The sequence below is a fragment of the Typopeltis vanoorti genome, chromosome 24 (assembly GCF_054136105.1).
Source record: "Typopeltis vanoorti isolate ZY-2024b chromosome 24, IOZ_Tvanoo_1.0, whole genome shotgun sequence".
Classification (NCBI taxonomy): domain Eukaryota; kingdom Metazoa; phylum Arthropoda; class Arachnida; order Uropygi; family Thelyphonidae; genus Typopeltis; species Typopeltis vanoorti.
The window spans coordinates 22,755,714-22,773,453 of NC_143572.1; the positions used below are offsets into that span (position 1 = coordinate 22,755,714).

The window sequence follows — 17,740 nt, forward strand, 5'->3', positions numbered from 1 at the left end:
CCCTGTTTTTGGAGACCATCGCGCGTGCTGGTAAGACATCAATTGGCGTGGAGTAAAGAAAGTTCAGAATGGGTCGGTTATTGTACATAATCACTGCTTTGGTGTTTGCGCCAAAAGGTTGTACTGTTTGACGCGTAAGTAACACAACTAAGATTAAGCAGCTGGATTCCAGGCGCTTCAGTCTAATAGCAAAAAAAATGCAGTGAGAAATGTTTGATTTCTGGTTACGAAACTCTCGACTTGGGTACAAACGAGGAGATGCTTTTTACCAACATAAAAAATTGTTTAGGCAATAATTTCATTTTGGATCCAGTTTCCAACCGGATCCTAAATACTTCAAACACATTGCGCCCTTCGATTGGAATAGGCCTAGGTTCGATTCTCGTCGCGACGGGAGGAATCTTTATCTGGTCGATTTCAATCGAAGGTGAGTTAGCCGATCTCATATGGAGGTAGCAGGGTTTTTTCTCCCGGAAACTCGGGTTTTTCATCCCGCATACATACAAATCGGCCCATCAGAACACACGCAATTTACAGACAAAAATTACTAGTTGTGGTGGTGTTGGAAGTGGGCGGTAGATGGCGTTGATGGAGATGATTCGTAGTAGAGGTTAGGTGTAGAGAGAATTGTAGATGTCCTCCCACGATGAGTCTTCGGACTCCTTGGAGGTATCAGGAATAATAATAATAATAATAATAATAAAATTGGGGCTCTCAAGTTTTTTCGTTGTTTTATAGTCCCCCCCCCCCTCCTCGTTTTAATGTATTTTACGCGGTTTTCATTCTGTTGGACTGTTTCATGTTTCGATGTCCATTTTTATTTTCATTCCGAACTAATGGTGAGAGAATTAAACTAATATATATACATATATAAAGCTACAAATATTCGGCCATGTTAAAATGTGCATTCTCTGGTTAACAAAATTCTTTTAAGTGATCCCGAAGATGTTCGTAAACCTGAACATCTTCGGCAGGACCGAGATGGATGGACAATATCAAACAATGCATAATCGTATGGGTTTAAAGCAGCATGCAACAGCAATGGACAAACTTATCGGCCGTAAGAAACACTATAATCTGGTCAGATTTCAATAACTGTTGGTAGCTTGGGAAACTTCTACATAAATATGTATTGCAGCAGTTATCATTCAAATATTCGAACGGTTTATTTTTAAAAGGTCGAAAATATGAACAATATACCTTTAAAAAGAAGTCGAATCACTTGTGATGTGAGGGAAAATATGAAGAATAACTAATTATAATAAAAAAAGAAAACAAGTAGTCAAATAGATTTCTGCTTCTGCAAAAAAATCCCCAAAATATTGACCCTCCCTTCCAAAATACAATCGGAAAGTTGAATTGACTTATCGATCGTTGAATTCTAAGAGACTTAATGCAAACCAGAGAACGATTTAGATATTGTTCTCTGGTTTGCATTATTTAAGTTTGAAATGATTTAAGTTTTGAAGGCAATGACAGAAATTAATTTGAAAAATTAAAAATGGGTAGCTAAACAGATTTTGTTTTTTACGCACAGATGCAGTTGAACAGAAATACTCTCAATAGGTGCAACACACACACACACACACACACACACACACACACACACACACACACACACTTTCAATTACAGGCTCCAACTTCAAACTATTAAAGTTGTAGCATGTTATCTACTTAAGCTTTAGTTAATTATATTATAAAAATCGCAGTCATAAATTTATTTAATGCGAAATTTGTTATCTCTTTATATTGTTAGCTTATTACTCATAATGTTATGATAAAAAATAATACAAAAAAAATGTACTTACTTATAAGCTGAGATGAATACTGATGTTGGGCCCCTGCAAAATAACAGACGAATGCATGTAATAAAATATAAAGGTAGACAATATATTTTTCATGATATTTTTCTTAATGCGTAATGCCTAATATATATCGTAATCCAATTAATGTAAACTCCTATTACTTTGACACTTTTTTCTATGTGCATAGTTTCATTTGCATACAACTTACAGAATGTAATGTTACTTAATGGAATCAGTGTGTTGAGGCTTAAGTGCTGTGAAGAATTCATGTTGGAGGTTTGATGGAATATTATCAGCACTGAGAAAGGATTAAAGAAAGGATTAGTAACACGCCTTCCTAATGGTAACCTTTCTTTCTCTGTATATAGAAAACCTACTCATACAGGAGATACATCCAAAAACCCTCCCGCCACCAACCCGCTCAGCAATATGGCATTATTAAAACTCTTACCAATAGAGTCCACAATCTTTGTTCCAGTGAAACTGCCCTTTCAACCGAATTCAAACACACGCACAACACCTTCTTTTCCAATAGCTGCAGTGACTACAGAATTAAAAAAATAATCAAGTCCTTCCCTATTCCCAAACCATCTCTTCAGAAGGACTTCAGAAATGCGATCACCATACCGTACATACGTGGTACATCAAAAAAAAAAAAAAAAATAGCCAGATCATTAAAAAAGTACAACCTCCATACAGCTTTTAAGCCCCACCGTAAACTTGCTACCCTTATCCGTTCCACCAAAGAGCAGCTCCCTCCTCTCTCAGTGCCTGGAGTATATAGAATACCTTGTGCCTATAAACTGGCTTACTTCAGACAGACAGGCAGATCAGCAACCATCCAGTTAGAAGAACACAGGTCATACATCTGCAATCACGATTATGATCATTCTGGCCTTGCAGACCATGTTTTGGATGGGATCTGGAAAAGTCTCCTCCAGCATTTCGTCCCCAACATTTCGCCTCCAGCACATTTCTCCCCCAACACATTTCGCCCCCGGCACATTTCGGCCCCTATAGATAATGAGTAAGCTATAAAATGTAAATAATACACATAATTTTTTAATAATTCTAATTTATTTTGTTTTAATAGAATAAATGCGCATTATTATTGTTTAGAACTCGAAGTTGTATGCAGTGCCTCTAAGGTAATCAATGACATTACGATTTTGAACATCTTGGACTATTGTTTTGATTATTGCAGCATACTTCTTGTTTCTTTGATTGCCTGAATTACCGGCAATTAGTTGTGTAATTTCGAAATTGTGCAGCCCTTGTTGTTTCTTTAAAGAATCAATGAATCTTTGGGAATAAAGTAGCACAAATTTCCTGAAACCCCTGTGCCACCTCTCCACGCGTTTGTTGGTATATTGCTGATCATTCAGTGTTTCTGTGTAAACATTCCACAATCCGATGGCAAAAAATGGGTAATTGCCAGCCTTTTCGTTCTCTTCTTCCAATATATGTATCTTCAAAGTAGTTTGCAATCACCGTAGCTTCAGTGGGGAAATCATCAGCTTCAACTAAATCTTCAAATGCTTGAATAACGTTAAGAGGAGGAATAAATGGCAATGCCGGAATCATTCGAATCCGACGAGCAAATTCATGGTCTTATTCGTATCGGGCTTTTAAACCTTCATTCTGTACCTTTCCCCAAAACGCTATGAGAAAGATGAAAGAAAAAAAAAACGGTATTTACAATACCAGGAAATTCTTGTTGGAAGGCTTGCATGGCACCTTGTTCGAAATCTGTCATAAGTCGTTGGGGTTGGAGACCCGGCTATAGATTTTTAACTTCTTGAAGCAACTTGACGTATGTGGCACGAGGTTTGTTTGGGAGAAGTGCGTAGCCCACTGGACTAACTGTATTGAATTGAACCACATGAATTGTATAATGCTGCTGGAAATGCGTGGATACTGTGCTAAAAGTTGCATCAGAAAACCACTCCTGGGTACGCGCTAATAACTGAAGATTGTTACTAGTTGAAAAAATGAGCATGCGCCTCGGGAGCAGTTCGTCCTGAGAATCATTCATCAAAAACTGTTGTACGTTGCCATCGATAATAATTTCTTGATCATTTTGTGGAATTACTAGGTCCTGGAGATTGCTCGGTAATGCAGGAGCACCTGTTGCATCGAACATGACGAATAGTTCGTTTAAGTGAATCCTTTTTAGGAAGTAATGCCGTGACATTGGCATGAGCCTCTGCAATTACTGATGCAAAAATTTGCTGTGGCCGTTCGTTTGTGGTTGTTGCATGTTGCCGTATTTGACCAGTTTAAAAGCTATGTGACAATTTGTACACGAATGTAATTTGGAATGTTCGAAAAAGTTAGAGTTATCGGAAGTTCGGTTCAAGTAATCGAGAGAGTTCAACATTGAATCTCCAGTAAAGGGGCTGGGACTTCAATAAAAATTCGAGTTATCGAGAGTTGACTGTACTTACATTTTTGTAACCTACTCATTATCTACAGGGGACGAAATGTGCTGGGGACGAATTGTTGGGGGAGAAATGCGAGGGGTGCCTTTTCCGTAAACCGTTTTGGATACAACCCACAGGATCTCCTGGAAAAAAAACCACCATGCTCCACCATAGTAAATTCAAAAAAGAAAGACCATTCTTTGAATCTGCATCTGCACCGAGGAATCAACCGAATTTAAACAAATACGGTTGCATGAAGCTCCCCAAAATTTGGGAAACATTAATTATCAGAGATCCCTCTTTACATCCTAGGCTACCTGCAAACGCCCATAGAGGGCGAACCACCTAGATAGGACTTTAATTTCACTCACTAATGTACTATATTTGTGTGTGTGTTACTACAAAAAGTTTTTTTGTAATCCCTGAAGATGTCTCTGTGACGGATATGAAATATTAGAAGTATTCAAATTGGTTTTAATTCTTTCTCAGTGCTGATAATATTCCATTAAACCTCCAACATGAGTTACTTAATGGAGTTATTTAATGTTACTCCATTAAGTAACAACTTAAATATAAAGTTAACCTTTTTAAGTAGAATTGAAATTTTAAGCAATATTGAATACAAATTCTTAAATTTTTAAGAATTTGTAGTCAATATTTGCTGAAAATAGGTTGAAAGTAATAATATTTTAAATAATATAAGTAAAATGGATATTAAAACCAGCATTATTTCAGTAAATTATTTTAGTAAATAACATTTCAAGTTTAAAATAATTTAAATCTTCCTAATGGGAGAGGCTAAAGGTTATATTACGTCTTTCACCGTGTGCGTTTTAACTGTTTTTGTGAGGTGGAAAATCTCAGCCATCAGCACGAGACCTGCCAACTCACCCTTAATTGAAAGCTGTTATTACTACATCATGTTGTTCGTGTCCTATAAGGAATTCGATATATTCGATATATATAAGTCACGCCAATGTAAACACCCAGAGGTGCCTACAGTTTCTTCCTTCATCTTACTGCTTGTATTTATTTCAACTCAGTAGAGCCTAATCTGTTCAGAGCTAGCAAGAAAGAGTACTCCAGTAACGAGAACTTGCTGGAAAGTAGAAGTGTAGCAACATACATACGCATTATAGGTACTTTTTCAAATCTTTACTCGATGTTGTGTCAGTTTTTACTTTAAATTTACTTCATTATTTAATGGTGATGGAAGATAAATACAAAAGTAATAACGGAAAAACTCACGTAAAAAGATTATTTAATAGTATAATTTTCGCCTGTTCTTAAAATTAAAATTAAACAGATTCTGATGGTTTACGTCTATCCCCTTTATGGGAGATAGTACTTTATAATTCAGCTAATCTTTCATAACTTTTTATTGTATATATAATTCTTTTTTTTTTTTTTTTTGTTAGGAAATTTATTGACCTTTTTAGTTATCTTACACTAGCTACTTAGGCGGCGCTTTTTGGAATTGTCAGTTATTGTTTAATTTGAGCTTATATATATATATATATATATATATATAATGGTAAAATTTTTAAATTATAAAAAAAATACGAGTTTAGTGCATCAAAAATCATCAGCATAACGGTCCTGAATTTTTTAAATGCTTTTTAATTCGAAAAGAATAATAATAAATTGATTAAAAATAAATACATAAACTGATCAAAATTCAAAAAAAAACTAATTAAAAATTAAAATTAAATAAATTGATATTAAAAAAACACACTAAATAATTGAATTAAAAAAGAAAAGAAAGGAAAAAAAAAGAAAAGTAAAAAGAAAGAAGGAAGAGAAAAGATAAACCAAACAAATCAAAAGAAAAGAAAAAAAAAGTTAGTATCGTTTTGTACTGATCAACTACAGTGTCAAGAAGTACGATATTATCACGTGAAATAATAAAAAAAAAGTTAACAAATTTCTATTGATTTATTCGATATTAGGTTTTCTTAAGTCTTGAAAAGAGGCCGCATTTTAAATGACTCCCTTAATGCTTACCTGTTACCCAGACGATTGCTAGAAGTAAAAAGAGCTTCATCCTGGCATCCGCTATCACCATTGGCTGCAAGCGAAATGTGTACTTCTCGCTGTATTATATACGAACACAAATTCGTTAAAGCGTCGAATACACGTCATTATCATCCGAGTTTGACACAGCAAGATTTTTTTTTCCCCTTTTAAGAAACGTCGCTTAGTAAGCAGGAGCCATAAGTAGCACAAAGGTCGGAAGTAATCGAGCAGACGATTTAAAGTAGCTGACAACACAGTTAATAACGGATATTAATTTTTGATACCAAACTCGTGATGTTGCCTTTTTTAAAGCTGTAGTAAATAGAACCATTGATTGAAAAATGCGAACTGATTCTGCGTTTATATCATTCATTCTAATGTTAACAACATTGAATTCAGTATAATATTATATCATATTAGGTACAATATATTCATTTATGTTTAAAATATATCGATATATACAAATATTTGGAACTTGTTATTAATTTTAAAAATTCTTAACTCCTAATTTACTTATTTTGCATTTATCGAAAAATACATAAATTTCATGATATTGAAGTAATTGTCATAATTATGAGTACGAATGAAGTACATATAATAAATATTTACTCCATGAAGAGCATTGGTAACTTACTACATTGAACATGAATTTATATTATACCGAAAATGGAGAAATTCTACAATGAGCAGACGATTCGATCGGCACGCCGCCAAAGTTAATAATACACAATTAATTATATATTTATAAATAAAGCGTACGTATATGTAATTAAATGTAAAGATTTATAATTAAAATAAATATAAAATAGTAAAATAATTAAAGTTAATATGAATTTAAAAAGATAAATAAAATATAACTATTTATATTTTTTTGACTTTTGACTCCATAATGAATGTAAGATGCTAAATAAACGGAACCGAAGAAATCATATTAAAAAGTTCTTGAAAGCTGTTATGGGGGGAGCAGAAACCATAAGATGATTTCGGAAATAATGAAGAGAAGGTAAATATGAAGTATGGCAAAATGTTTGGGGGGGAGCATTAAATGATGTTTAAAGTGGAGGGGGCCACAAAAGAAATATAAGATAATAAATTGATATAAAAACTGAAGAATATTCTGGAAAATAATTTGAAAAAGATCTGCAGCTTAGTAGATATCAATAATGTCGTTCTGTCAAATTTCGATTTTTTTTTTCTCGCAGTTTACAGATAAATTGTTTCATACAATTTACAGACAAAAATGCATCCATGAAGCAAGACAGACTAGCTATATTATTCTAATAAACTGTAGGCCAAGGATACTTGTCGGTCGTTTGCTATAAGGCTCTGTAAGTACTAGGGATAATAATGAATTATTTTAACGAATATTTAAATGAGGTTGTCAGCAATATAACCGTTATAGGATATATTAAAAATATGCAGCTTAGAGTATATTTCAAGTAAATAGGCAATGCTGCTAAATACTTAAAATGTGGAAAAGCAGCTAGATGATATTCCACAATATTAAAGTTTTGCAGTGGTTATACTATATAATGCAGAATGTTTGGGTTCATATGGTTGCATTCCAGACGATTTGAGTAGAGGTTTATTAATGCCAATTTATATAAAGATGACAGAATGTCATCTTCAAACGCTACCACATTGATGAAACCATTCGAGACTTTAATAATTCTAATAACAGAATTATTAATTCAATATTAGTTTTAAAAACCAAATTTAGAAAATGTTAATAAGATATATAAGTTTCTTTTAAGTAGCAGATTTATTCTGGATCATAAGTGGATATGTGGAACACGACACGATTATCATCTAGGTGGGTTGCAATTCAGCGCGAGCCAAGATCTCTCCGCACGACAGGCTGGATATATACACTTTCTACCAATGATTGTCCGCACATCCCTGTTATTTGAATCTATGGAACACTCCAGGCTTGTTAATAACATACAAACCGGTGTATAGATAGCAGGAAGCAGTATTTCATCGTAGCAGTTGAATACAGGTGGTATGACAACACAACGTAAACTCAGTGACTTCGAGAGAGGTGTCATGGTGTGCTGTCACATTGGTGGCATGTTCATACGTGTCATTGTCAGTCAATTGGAGCATCCAAAATCAACGGTTGACGATGTGATCAACTACTGAAGACGTTCTGGCATCGCTAGTGCAGGAAAACATCCAGGGTGGCCATCGACAATGACTGCCAGGGACAAGAGGGTATTAAAACGGGTGACACTCAAAAAATCGGCTACAATAGGCACAGACCATTCGTGATGATTTCTAGAACGCCAATAACATGGTCCGCACTAATACTGTACAAAAAGAACTCCATTTACTGGGTTTCCACGGAAGATCAGAGGTACAAAGCCGAACATTACAACAGCGAACAAGGCGGCTCGTCTGGCGTGGTGCAAAGAGAGTGAAATGGACAATTGACCAGTGGAAAACGGTACTCTGGAGCGATGAATCAAGGTTCACGTGTTTCCAGTCTGATGGAAGGGTATGGAAGTAGCCTGGTGAACGCTCGTTACCACAATGTGTTGTACCCACAGTAAAGTTTTGTGGTGGAGGAATAATGGTGTGGGATGTATTCAGTTGGTTTGGAGTGGGACCACTGGTCGTTGTCCGTGGTTCCATGAAAGCATCTCAGTGTCTTGATATTCTGGATAATCAGGTACTGCCTACACTGTGAAGTGTTTAGGAATCCAACCTGTGTCACTATCAAGACGACAATGCCCCATGCCACAAAGCTGCAGCTGTTATAGAATGGTATGAAGAGATTGGTGTTAAACGACTGCCCTGGTCTGCGCAGCGTCCTGACCTCAACCCCATCGAACACCTGTGGGACGAATTAGAGCGGCGATTCAGGTCTAGAGGAGCACGTCCTCGATCTGTCGCTGAACTCGGTGCTGCTTTGGAGGAATGGAGACAAATTCTACCTGATGTCTGCCGTATATTGGTGGAAAGCCTCCCTCAAAGGATGATCAAAGCCAAAGGTGGGCATATCCGATATTAAGATTCGCCTGCTGTTATCAATTTCAAATTGCTAAAGTGTCCGGATAATTATCTGTAGATAGTGTGCATGTGAAGCGCCTATTACTTAAGACAGTAGCAGAGGACACTGTAATATAATTTAAATTAAAGATTTAACACAAAACCATTAAACTGAAAGAAACATAATAGCTGTTTAATGTGAAAAGTACAAGAAAGTGTATACACATCTTGTTATTTCTTTATTGGTAACCTTTGTTCTTTCGTAGACCTGCAATATGCAAACATAAAAATGGAAACCAATTTAATTTAATTCGATATTTGCATAATATTTTTTTTGTATCCAAATTTCGAATGATAGCATTGGAATTATTCCATAGAAATAAATCACTTAACGAAAAGACGAATCTGATAAAAAATTATAAAGGATATACAGTCATAACAAGAATATTGACTGAAGAGATGAGATGGTGAAAGATATAGACAGAGATAGAATTACAAAGTGAAGACAACAACATGATTATTATGTAAAAATAAAATTCATTCTTAAAACAGTCATTTGTGAGATATCGTACTGTGCTACCAAAATGAAGATAAAAAGAACAGTGGCGAAAATCTTATCATCTGCAGATGGATAACAATAGAAAAATCAAAACCTTGATGCCTGGTACACCGGACGACATAAACAAAAGAGAACGCCCAAGTCGAATAGCATTTGAGGAACAATTTGAAAGATTTGCAGACACTTTTCTAAAGGTGAGACGAACATCAAACAACAACAAACGCCTTATTTATCCTTATAAGGACTGGCTTAAAAGGGCGAAGCAAGAATGCTTTTCATCCTCCCCGTTATCTGTAGAGGACAGTGTAGGGATAAGGTGTTATTGAGCTATTAAAGCTCTGATCATGGCAGGAGGGTAACAGCAATAGCAGAGCCTCAGTTAGAACTTCATTGGCTACAACATTGCCATCCACTACCCTCCAAGGGTATTGGATTGAATGAATCAATCACCGCATCTCACGGTTGATTGATTCAATCCTGAAAACAACAAACGCCTCCACCTTTGGCCATTTTTATTTTAAATTTATAAAAAAAATAAAAAGGTATTTTAATATATTTCAATTAATTTTTAAAATTCTAAAACTAATAAAATAAATCATCTTAAATTTAATAGAATATTAGAATATAAAAGAAATTTTATTCTAATTTTTATTTATTATTACATTTTTAATCTTAGTATTAGATGTTAAATGATGCCAATTATCCATAATGGTTAACATCTGAAAATCTCAATTATCGGTATTTTTTATTTTATTCTTACCTCACCTGAGTGACGTTTTCTGATTATTTTATTCTGATCTCAACGACAGTTGAGATCAGAATAAAATAATCAGAAAACGTCACTTATAGAGAGTAAACAGGAAACTTTTTCAAAGAAGCTAGTGAGCGGCTTCTTTTATACATGCGAAATCCCAATGACAGTTAAATTACTACAATCAGCACTCTCTTCTGTCCTTTGTTCTGTAACAAAAGAAACAAGATTGGAAATTGCGAAAAACGAACTCTTTTTAACCTGGTTCTGAACCAAATGGACTCTTTCTACAGCCCAATACTGATTACTGTATTGTGTGTTTAGTGAAGGGTGGCTTTCACTTTCAGTCTTTTGCAACGTCTCATCTTATTTTTGTGTTCGTGTGTTGTGAAGCCACTGGGAAAATGTTAATGAACATTGTGAGATTACAACAATAATGACAATAACAACAACACTACTAATTCTACGAACTCAAAGAGAGAAAAAAGTTCTCGATAACAGAACAGTTTGATTAGTGATCTCATTGATCACTATATCCGCAATATGTTCATTTCAATGAACATATTGCGGATATAGTGATTCTGTTACTTAAAGACTGCTACTCAGCAAACAGAAAGCATGATGAGTACAAGGAGATAAAACTACTAGATACTTTTTCTAACTATCTGAAATCTTAAGGTTCATAAAAATCAGTTAATCTGTTCTCGTTTTTTTTAAATGCGAATCGAATAGCAGCATCTGTTTGCAAATATGTCTAGAAAGAAAGGTTTTATGAATTTAATTAAAAGTTTTTTTTTTACGTTGTCAATAATAGCAATAATGGAGTATTTGAAGCTAAGTAGAAAGAGAACAAAATGCTTGTCGCTCCGTAGAGTTCATGCTAGTCCTCTCTAAAAAAAAAGAGAGGGCCATCAACAATCGACCTTTCCACACTTGGAAGCTTGTCATTTAATTATTGATCACATATAGATTCTATTGGTCTCAATCCACCGAGGACGTCGTTGCTAAAATCACTTATCTCTGAGCCCATGCCACAAAAAGGTTTGCAAAACGCACGCAGTCGTTCTTGATATTTATAAAATTCTCAATCTGGGATTAACATTCATACCTATTTTGCAACCTATTTATATTTATATGACAATGTTCATACCTATTTTGCAAATTATTTATATACCTATTTTGCAAACGATTTATATATTTATATGACAATGTTCATGCCTATTTTGCAAACTATTTATATATGTATATGACTATGTTCATACCTATTTTGCAAACTATTTATATATATGACAATATTCATACCTATTTTGCAAACTATTTATATATGTATATGACAGTGTTCATACTTATTTTGCAAACTATTTATATATGACATATGACAATGTTCATACCTATTTTGCAAACTATTTATACAATGAAGAACAGACAACGGGTAAAAGTCTACCAATAAGTCTTCCAATATTTTCTTAAAAGTTCTTAAAAGAACTGGGCGATGGACTGAGTCCTTGACTCTATATCCCGTCATCTGAATGAAGATAACCTGTGTGGATGGAGTGTTATTGAGCTAAAAAGCTCTAGTCATGGCTGGGTAACGGCAATAGCCGAGCCTCAGTTAAAACTTCATTGGCTACAGCATTGCCATTTGTTACCCTGGAAGTCCTAAAGAGCTTCCAATATTTTCCTTTTTACATAGAATTTTAAGATATAACAAATATATTTTATTTATTGGTGTCGATAAACTTATATTTTTTAATTTCAAATAATTTAAAATTATTTTAAAATATTTTAAAGCTCATTTAAGTTCCCATCTGATTTTATATTTATTATTTTCTTTATTTTAAATTACTATGCATTAACTATATTAAATTATGACTTAGTATATTCCATATTATCGTAAAGGCCAGAATAAAAGACAAAACGCGTTATATCTACATTCAAAACAGACAAACAACCACAAAGTAATATTTTTGATTTTTCTTAAATATATCAATATATAATAATAAATGTTATAACATCAGTAACACGGGTAAGTGAATGCACATTTTACGGGCTTGAAATCCTTGTCAGTTTCTTTTTTTCTTTTATTATTTTCTGTTTCTTTTTTCTTTTATTATTTTTAAATTTCTAATTTCAATAACAAAGAACGAAAATTCGCATAAATAAGTAATATATCATTATATTTATTATTTTGTCCCATTCTGCTGAGTATTCTAGTTCATTTCGAAATTATTAATATATAAGTTTGATTTTGGTTAAAATCAGTTCTTTTTAGTGCCAAGTTTCTTGTATGTAAAAAATACTGTATTTTTATAATATCAAGATATAGATAATGAAAAGTTTCAGTTTAGCAAATGAAGTAGTATCTAATCATATATTAAAGATCCATCTTTTTTTTATAGCTAAATAAATTTAAACTAAAAAGTTTTGAATTTTACTAGAGAATTTATGAGTGTAAAATTTGAAATTTTCAAGTTTCGAATTATTTGGCCATAAAAATATGATGGATCTTTAATATTCTCATTATGTAAAACATTGTCACATTATTATTATTTATTTGTTTATTTTTGAAAATAGCGGCACTGTTGGATACTCTAGTCATTTATAAATTATCGGAGATAATTTATTAATGACTAGAGTGCAAAGAGAACAATAAACAGAACTTTACATTTTCCCTATAAAGGCATATTCAATGACTGAGTGACGTCACAATGGCAGTTAATCTATGGGCATTGGTGATTTTAAATCGCTACCTTAGGACTGTAATCTTCTACAGAGAACGAAATCTCTCATGCCAAGAGTTATAAACTTTTATTTAATACCATATGAGATTTCGTTTAGCCCGAACTACATCGCATACGCAATTTGGAATAGATTTCGCAAGATGTTGGATTGAATCTACGTCTACAACATATTAGGCATTCGCCAGACAGTCCTCTAGCTGGCACAGATTTCACGGAAGAGGACTTTGCTCCACGATCTGTTTTTTCTAACATGTACATTCTCAATGGGGCTCACATCCGGGATTTATGGTTGCCAGGGAAGATGGTGGAAGTCGCTGTCATGCTCACTGAACCACTACTGAACAATTCTTGCGCGATGGACAGTACCATTGTCGTCCAGGAAACAAACAACATTTGCTGGATAAAAAGTCAAGATTGCAAGAGGGACTTGATTGACAGCAATGTTTTGATATTCCTTGGATGACACCTGACCTTCCAGCAATATCAGGGGATCCGATCCATATCAACAGCACATGCCCCACACCATCAAACCACCTCCAGAACTGTGAGTTGTGTTTACAAGGCAAGCTGGCTTTATTGCTTCACGGAGTTCCGGCCAACTGTCTGTCTACCCATCGGTACAGAACCGTGACTCGTTGGACCCATGACTTTTTTCCAGTCATCCAGTGTCCAGTCACGATGTTCCTGATGCCACTGTAGACAAACTTTCCAGTTCTTCGCAGAAATCAGTGGTTTCCTTATAGCGACTGCCACTACCGATCTTCTACAATTCCTTACGCATTCCTTACGAAAATCTACCATTTTTCGTACATGCTTTCTCAGAAGACGGCGATCTCGTTCCTGATAGACTATCTTAGGACCACATTTACGTTTCTTACACAAGAAATTTGGGCTATTTTTAAACTGATTAAACACACGAGATATCTCACCTTCTGAGAAAGCAGTCAGCTCTGCTGTTTTGTTTTTGTTTTTCCCATTGTGATCAACACTATTGACGATTACTGACCAACAGAATTCTTAAATAGTTGCCTAGATCACGTGACCAAAGTTTTTTGCATGCACAGCTGCATAAAGGTTTCTAATTCATTCGGCGCTATGTGTATCCATACATCATTTATTATCATTTTACATCGATGAGAGTAAACCAGACAATTTGAAAAAAAAAAAAATATATATATATATATATATATGGTTAACGTTTTTATTTAGAATATAAAAGTAAAGCAAAAAAAATCTTGAAAGTGTAATAGTACGAAATTCAAGAGCAAACCATTATCCCAGAATTGTAAGGTTGAATCAGGATGAAGATTGACCAATGAATTCTGCCTTTCCAGTAGAAAACCGGCCCTTGAATACACAGGGATACAGCCAAGAATACCTCGAGGCATACGGGTGACCATTCTTCCCTCGTATTTCGGTTACGAAATCCAAGCATGCTTGGAGGGTTGTGGGCCTTAAAGAGTGGCCGAAAGACCGTCCAACTCAACGTTGACTCCAATCAGTGAGTGGCTCCCCCACCACCGAACAGAACCCCTCATATTCCGGGAAAAAGCATCCACCAACACAGCCCTCACCGGAAAACACTTTCCCTGGAGACTCAAATTGCGTCCATTTTAGTCGCCTTTTACTACACGCATGGATAAGTGTATTTATGTAAAGACCTCTCTAAAAATTAGATGATCCCGAAAGATCGCCTAACTAAGCTTTGTTCCACTCAGTGACAGGCTGACCCCATCACCGAGAAGAACTTCTCAGCATTGGCTCTACCCAGTGGCAGCCTCACCCCAACACCAGACAGACCCATAATCGCAGCGGTGGCTCTACTCACAGACAGGCAAAAACCTACCCCAAGCAGAGCCTCTCATATCTAGCATGGGAGGCAGACCCACCACACGGGAGGAAACAGAACTTGTCCTTATAAGGACTGGCCTAAAGGGGCGAAGCAATAATGCTTTTAACCTTCCCGTTATCTGTAGAGGACAGTGTAGGGATAAGGTGTTATTGAGCTATTAAGGCTCTGATCATGGCAGGAGGGTAACAGCAATAGCTGAGCCCCAGTTAGAACTTCATTGGCTACAGCATTGCCATCCATTACCCTCCAAGGGTATTAATCCCCGCATCTCACCCTCGCCAAAACGCTCTAGTCCTTATTCTTATAAGGATTGGCTTAAAGGGGCGAAGCAAGAATGCTTTTCATCTTCCCCGTTATCTGTAGAGGACAGTGTAGGGATAAGGTGTTAAAGCAAGAATACTTTTCATCTTCCCCATTATCTGTAGAAGATAGTGTAGGGATAAGGTGTTATTGGCCTATTGAAGCTCTGATCATTGCAAGAGGGTAACAGCAATAGCCGAGACTCAGTTAGAACTTCATTGGCTGCAGCATTGCATCCATTACCCTCCAAGGTTATCATCTCAAGCCTTCCATACCCAACACTCTAGTCCTTATGAGGACTGGCTTAAAGGGGCGAAGCAAGAATGCTTTTCATCTTCCCCGTTATCTGTAGAGGACAGTGTAGGGATAAGGTGTTATTGAGCTATTAAAGCTCTGATCAAGGCAGGAGGGTAGTAGCAATAGCCGAGCCTCAGTTAGAACTTCATTAGCTACAGCATTGCCATCCGTTACCCTCCAAGGGTATTGGATTCATATGCCAACACTCTAGTCCTTATAGTCCTTATAAGGACTGGCTTAAAGGGGCAAAGCAAGAATGCTTTTCATCTTCCCCGTTATCTGTAGAGGACAGTGTTGGGATAAGGTGTTATTGAGTTATTAAAGCTCTGATCATGGCAGGAGGGTAACAGCAATAGCCGAGACTCAGTTAGACCTTCATTGGATACAGCATTACCATCCATTACCCTCAAAGGGTATTCGATTGAATGAATCAATCACCGCATCTCACCCACCTCGTTCCTCCCCAACACTCTAGTGACAATTGACATTTATTCTTTAAGGGTGAAACAAAATGCTTTTCATATTCCCCGCTATCTGTCGTGGTTACAGTGAGGGTAAAATTTACAAGCAGTTTGATCGCCCTGAATGGGCATGGAGATTATGTATCGCTATAGGCGGCTAATATAGTTTTTGGTCTTCTATATTTAAGTCCGTTGGCTCGTATGCTGCAGCTTGTTGAACCAAATCGTTGGGATGTGTGGACGTCTTTAGAAAAAAATTTGGAAGCTAAAGATTGTAGATAAGAGAGAATATAGGGAATATTTGTGTCTCTGTGGAGTTGGCTATTTCTAACATACCACGGGGCGTTCAAAATCATTCTCAAGCACTTGTTCTGCACTCGCTGTATCTTAATAATGTTAGTATTAGAGGTGTGGCTCCATGCTGGAGAGGCATAGGTGATTATAGGACGAATCGTCATCTGGTATAGTTGCAATTTGATTCTGTTGCTGAGCTTGCTATTTCTATTAATTAGCGGGTAGATCTGAGCTATGGCTTTAGATGCTTTTGTACATGCAGACTTGATATGTTGGTTGAAAGATAGCTTTTTGGCGAGAACCACACCCAGGTAATTTGTTTCTTTCTGCCAGGGCAGGAGACATTGGCCGTTTTGAGAAGAGAACCGCTGAGCTTTTCAGGGGGTTGACTTCCAATCTCCACTTGGAGAACCAACCCTCCAACTTTAGAAGATTTTCTTGAAGCTTTCTGGTAACGAAGTGGGGTCCGAGAGATCTGGTTAGTATTGCCGTATCGTCCGCATACAGTGCTAAAATGGAAGTCATCGGATTGTGTGGGATGTCTGACATGTATACAGAAAACAGCAATGGAGCCAGTGGAGATCCCTGTGGCACTCCAGCAAAGATATGGCGCTGGGACGATGTAGAACCGTTAATTTTAACTTGGATTGATCTATTCTGAAGATATGAACGGATTAGATGAACCATTTTTAGTGAGATACCGGCTGAGATAAGTTTGTGCAGGAGTCCAAAATGCCAGATTATGTCAAATGCTTTAGATAGGTCTAGGAATCGTTGTCGAAATCCAAACTGTTCTTTAGGGAGGATGTTTAGGTCATTTACTGAGGTTTGGAGTCGTGAGAGGATGACCTTCTCTGCAACCTTACCCAGATTGGAGATGAGACTGATTGGACGATAATTCTGCGGTAAGTGTGGGTCTTTGCCTGGCTTATGTATAGGAATCACATCAGCCATTTTCCAGGTGGAAGACAAATAGTGAAGTCTTAAGACTGCATTTATTATACTGGTCAGATGCACTATAGCTTTTCGAGGCAGCAGCTTGATCACCCTGTTTGAGATGCAGGAGCTTTATTGCTCTTAAGTTTTTTAATAATATCATATAATTTAACAGGTGATGCGGGTGCAATATGATCAGCACTGGTATCCGGGAGGTTTAGTGCATGCCTGACCTGTCTGTGGATTTTGTACAGATGATTGAAATTAATGTTGTTATAAGAAGGTTTGCACTGATCCTCAAGATTTTTAAGTAT

General features: G+C 36.0%; 1 protein-coding gene across 1 annotated transcript in view; it reads right to left on the reverse strand.

The window, feature by feature from the left end:
* LOC150093013 (vitellogenin-6-like) overlaps positions 1-6,351 on the reverse strand; it is a 33,416-nt gene extending 27,065 nt beyond the window's left edge. Inside the window, exons 1-2 of the mRNA XM_090413923.1 lie at positions 6,233-6,351; positions 1,809-1,841 (exon numbers count right to left, since the gene is read on the reverse strand). Of these exons, the coding sequence (XP_090270049.1) occupies positions 1,809-1,841; positions 6,233-6,293 (94 nt within the window). The 5' untranslated portion in view covers positions 6,294-6,351. The remainder of the gene's footprint in view (positions 1-1,808; positions 1,842-6,232) is intronic.
* Between the last annotated feature and the right edge of the window lie 11,389 nt (positions 6,352-17,740).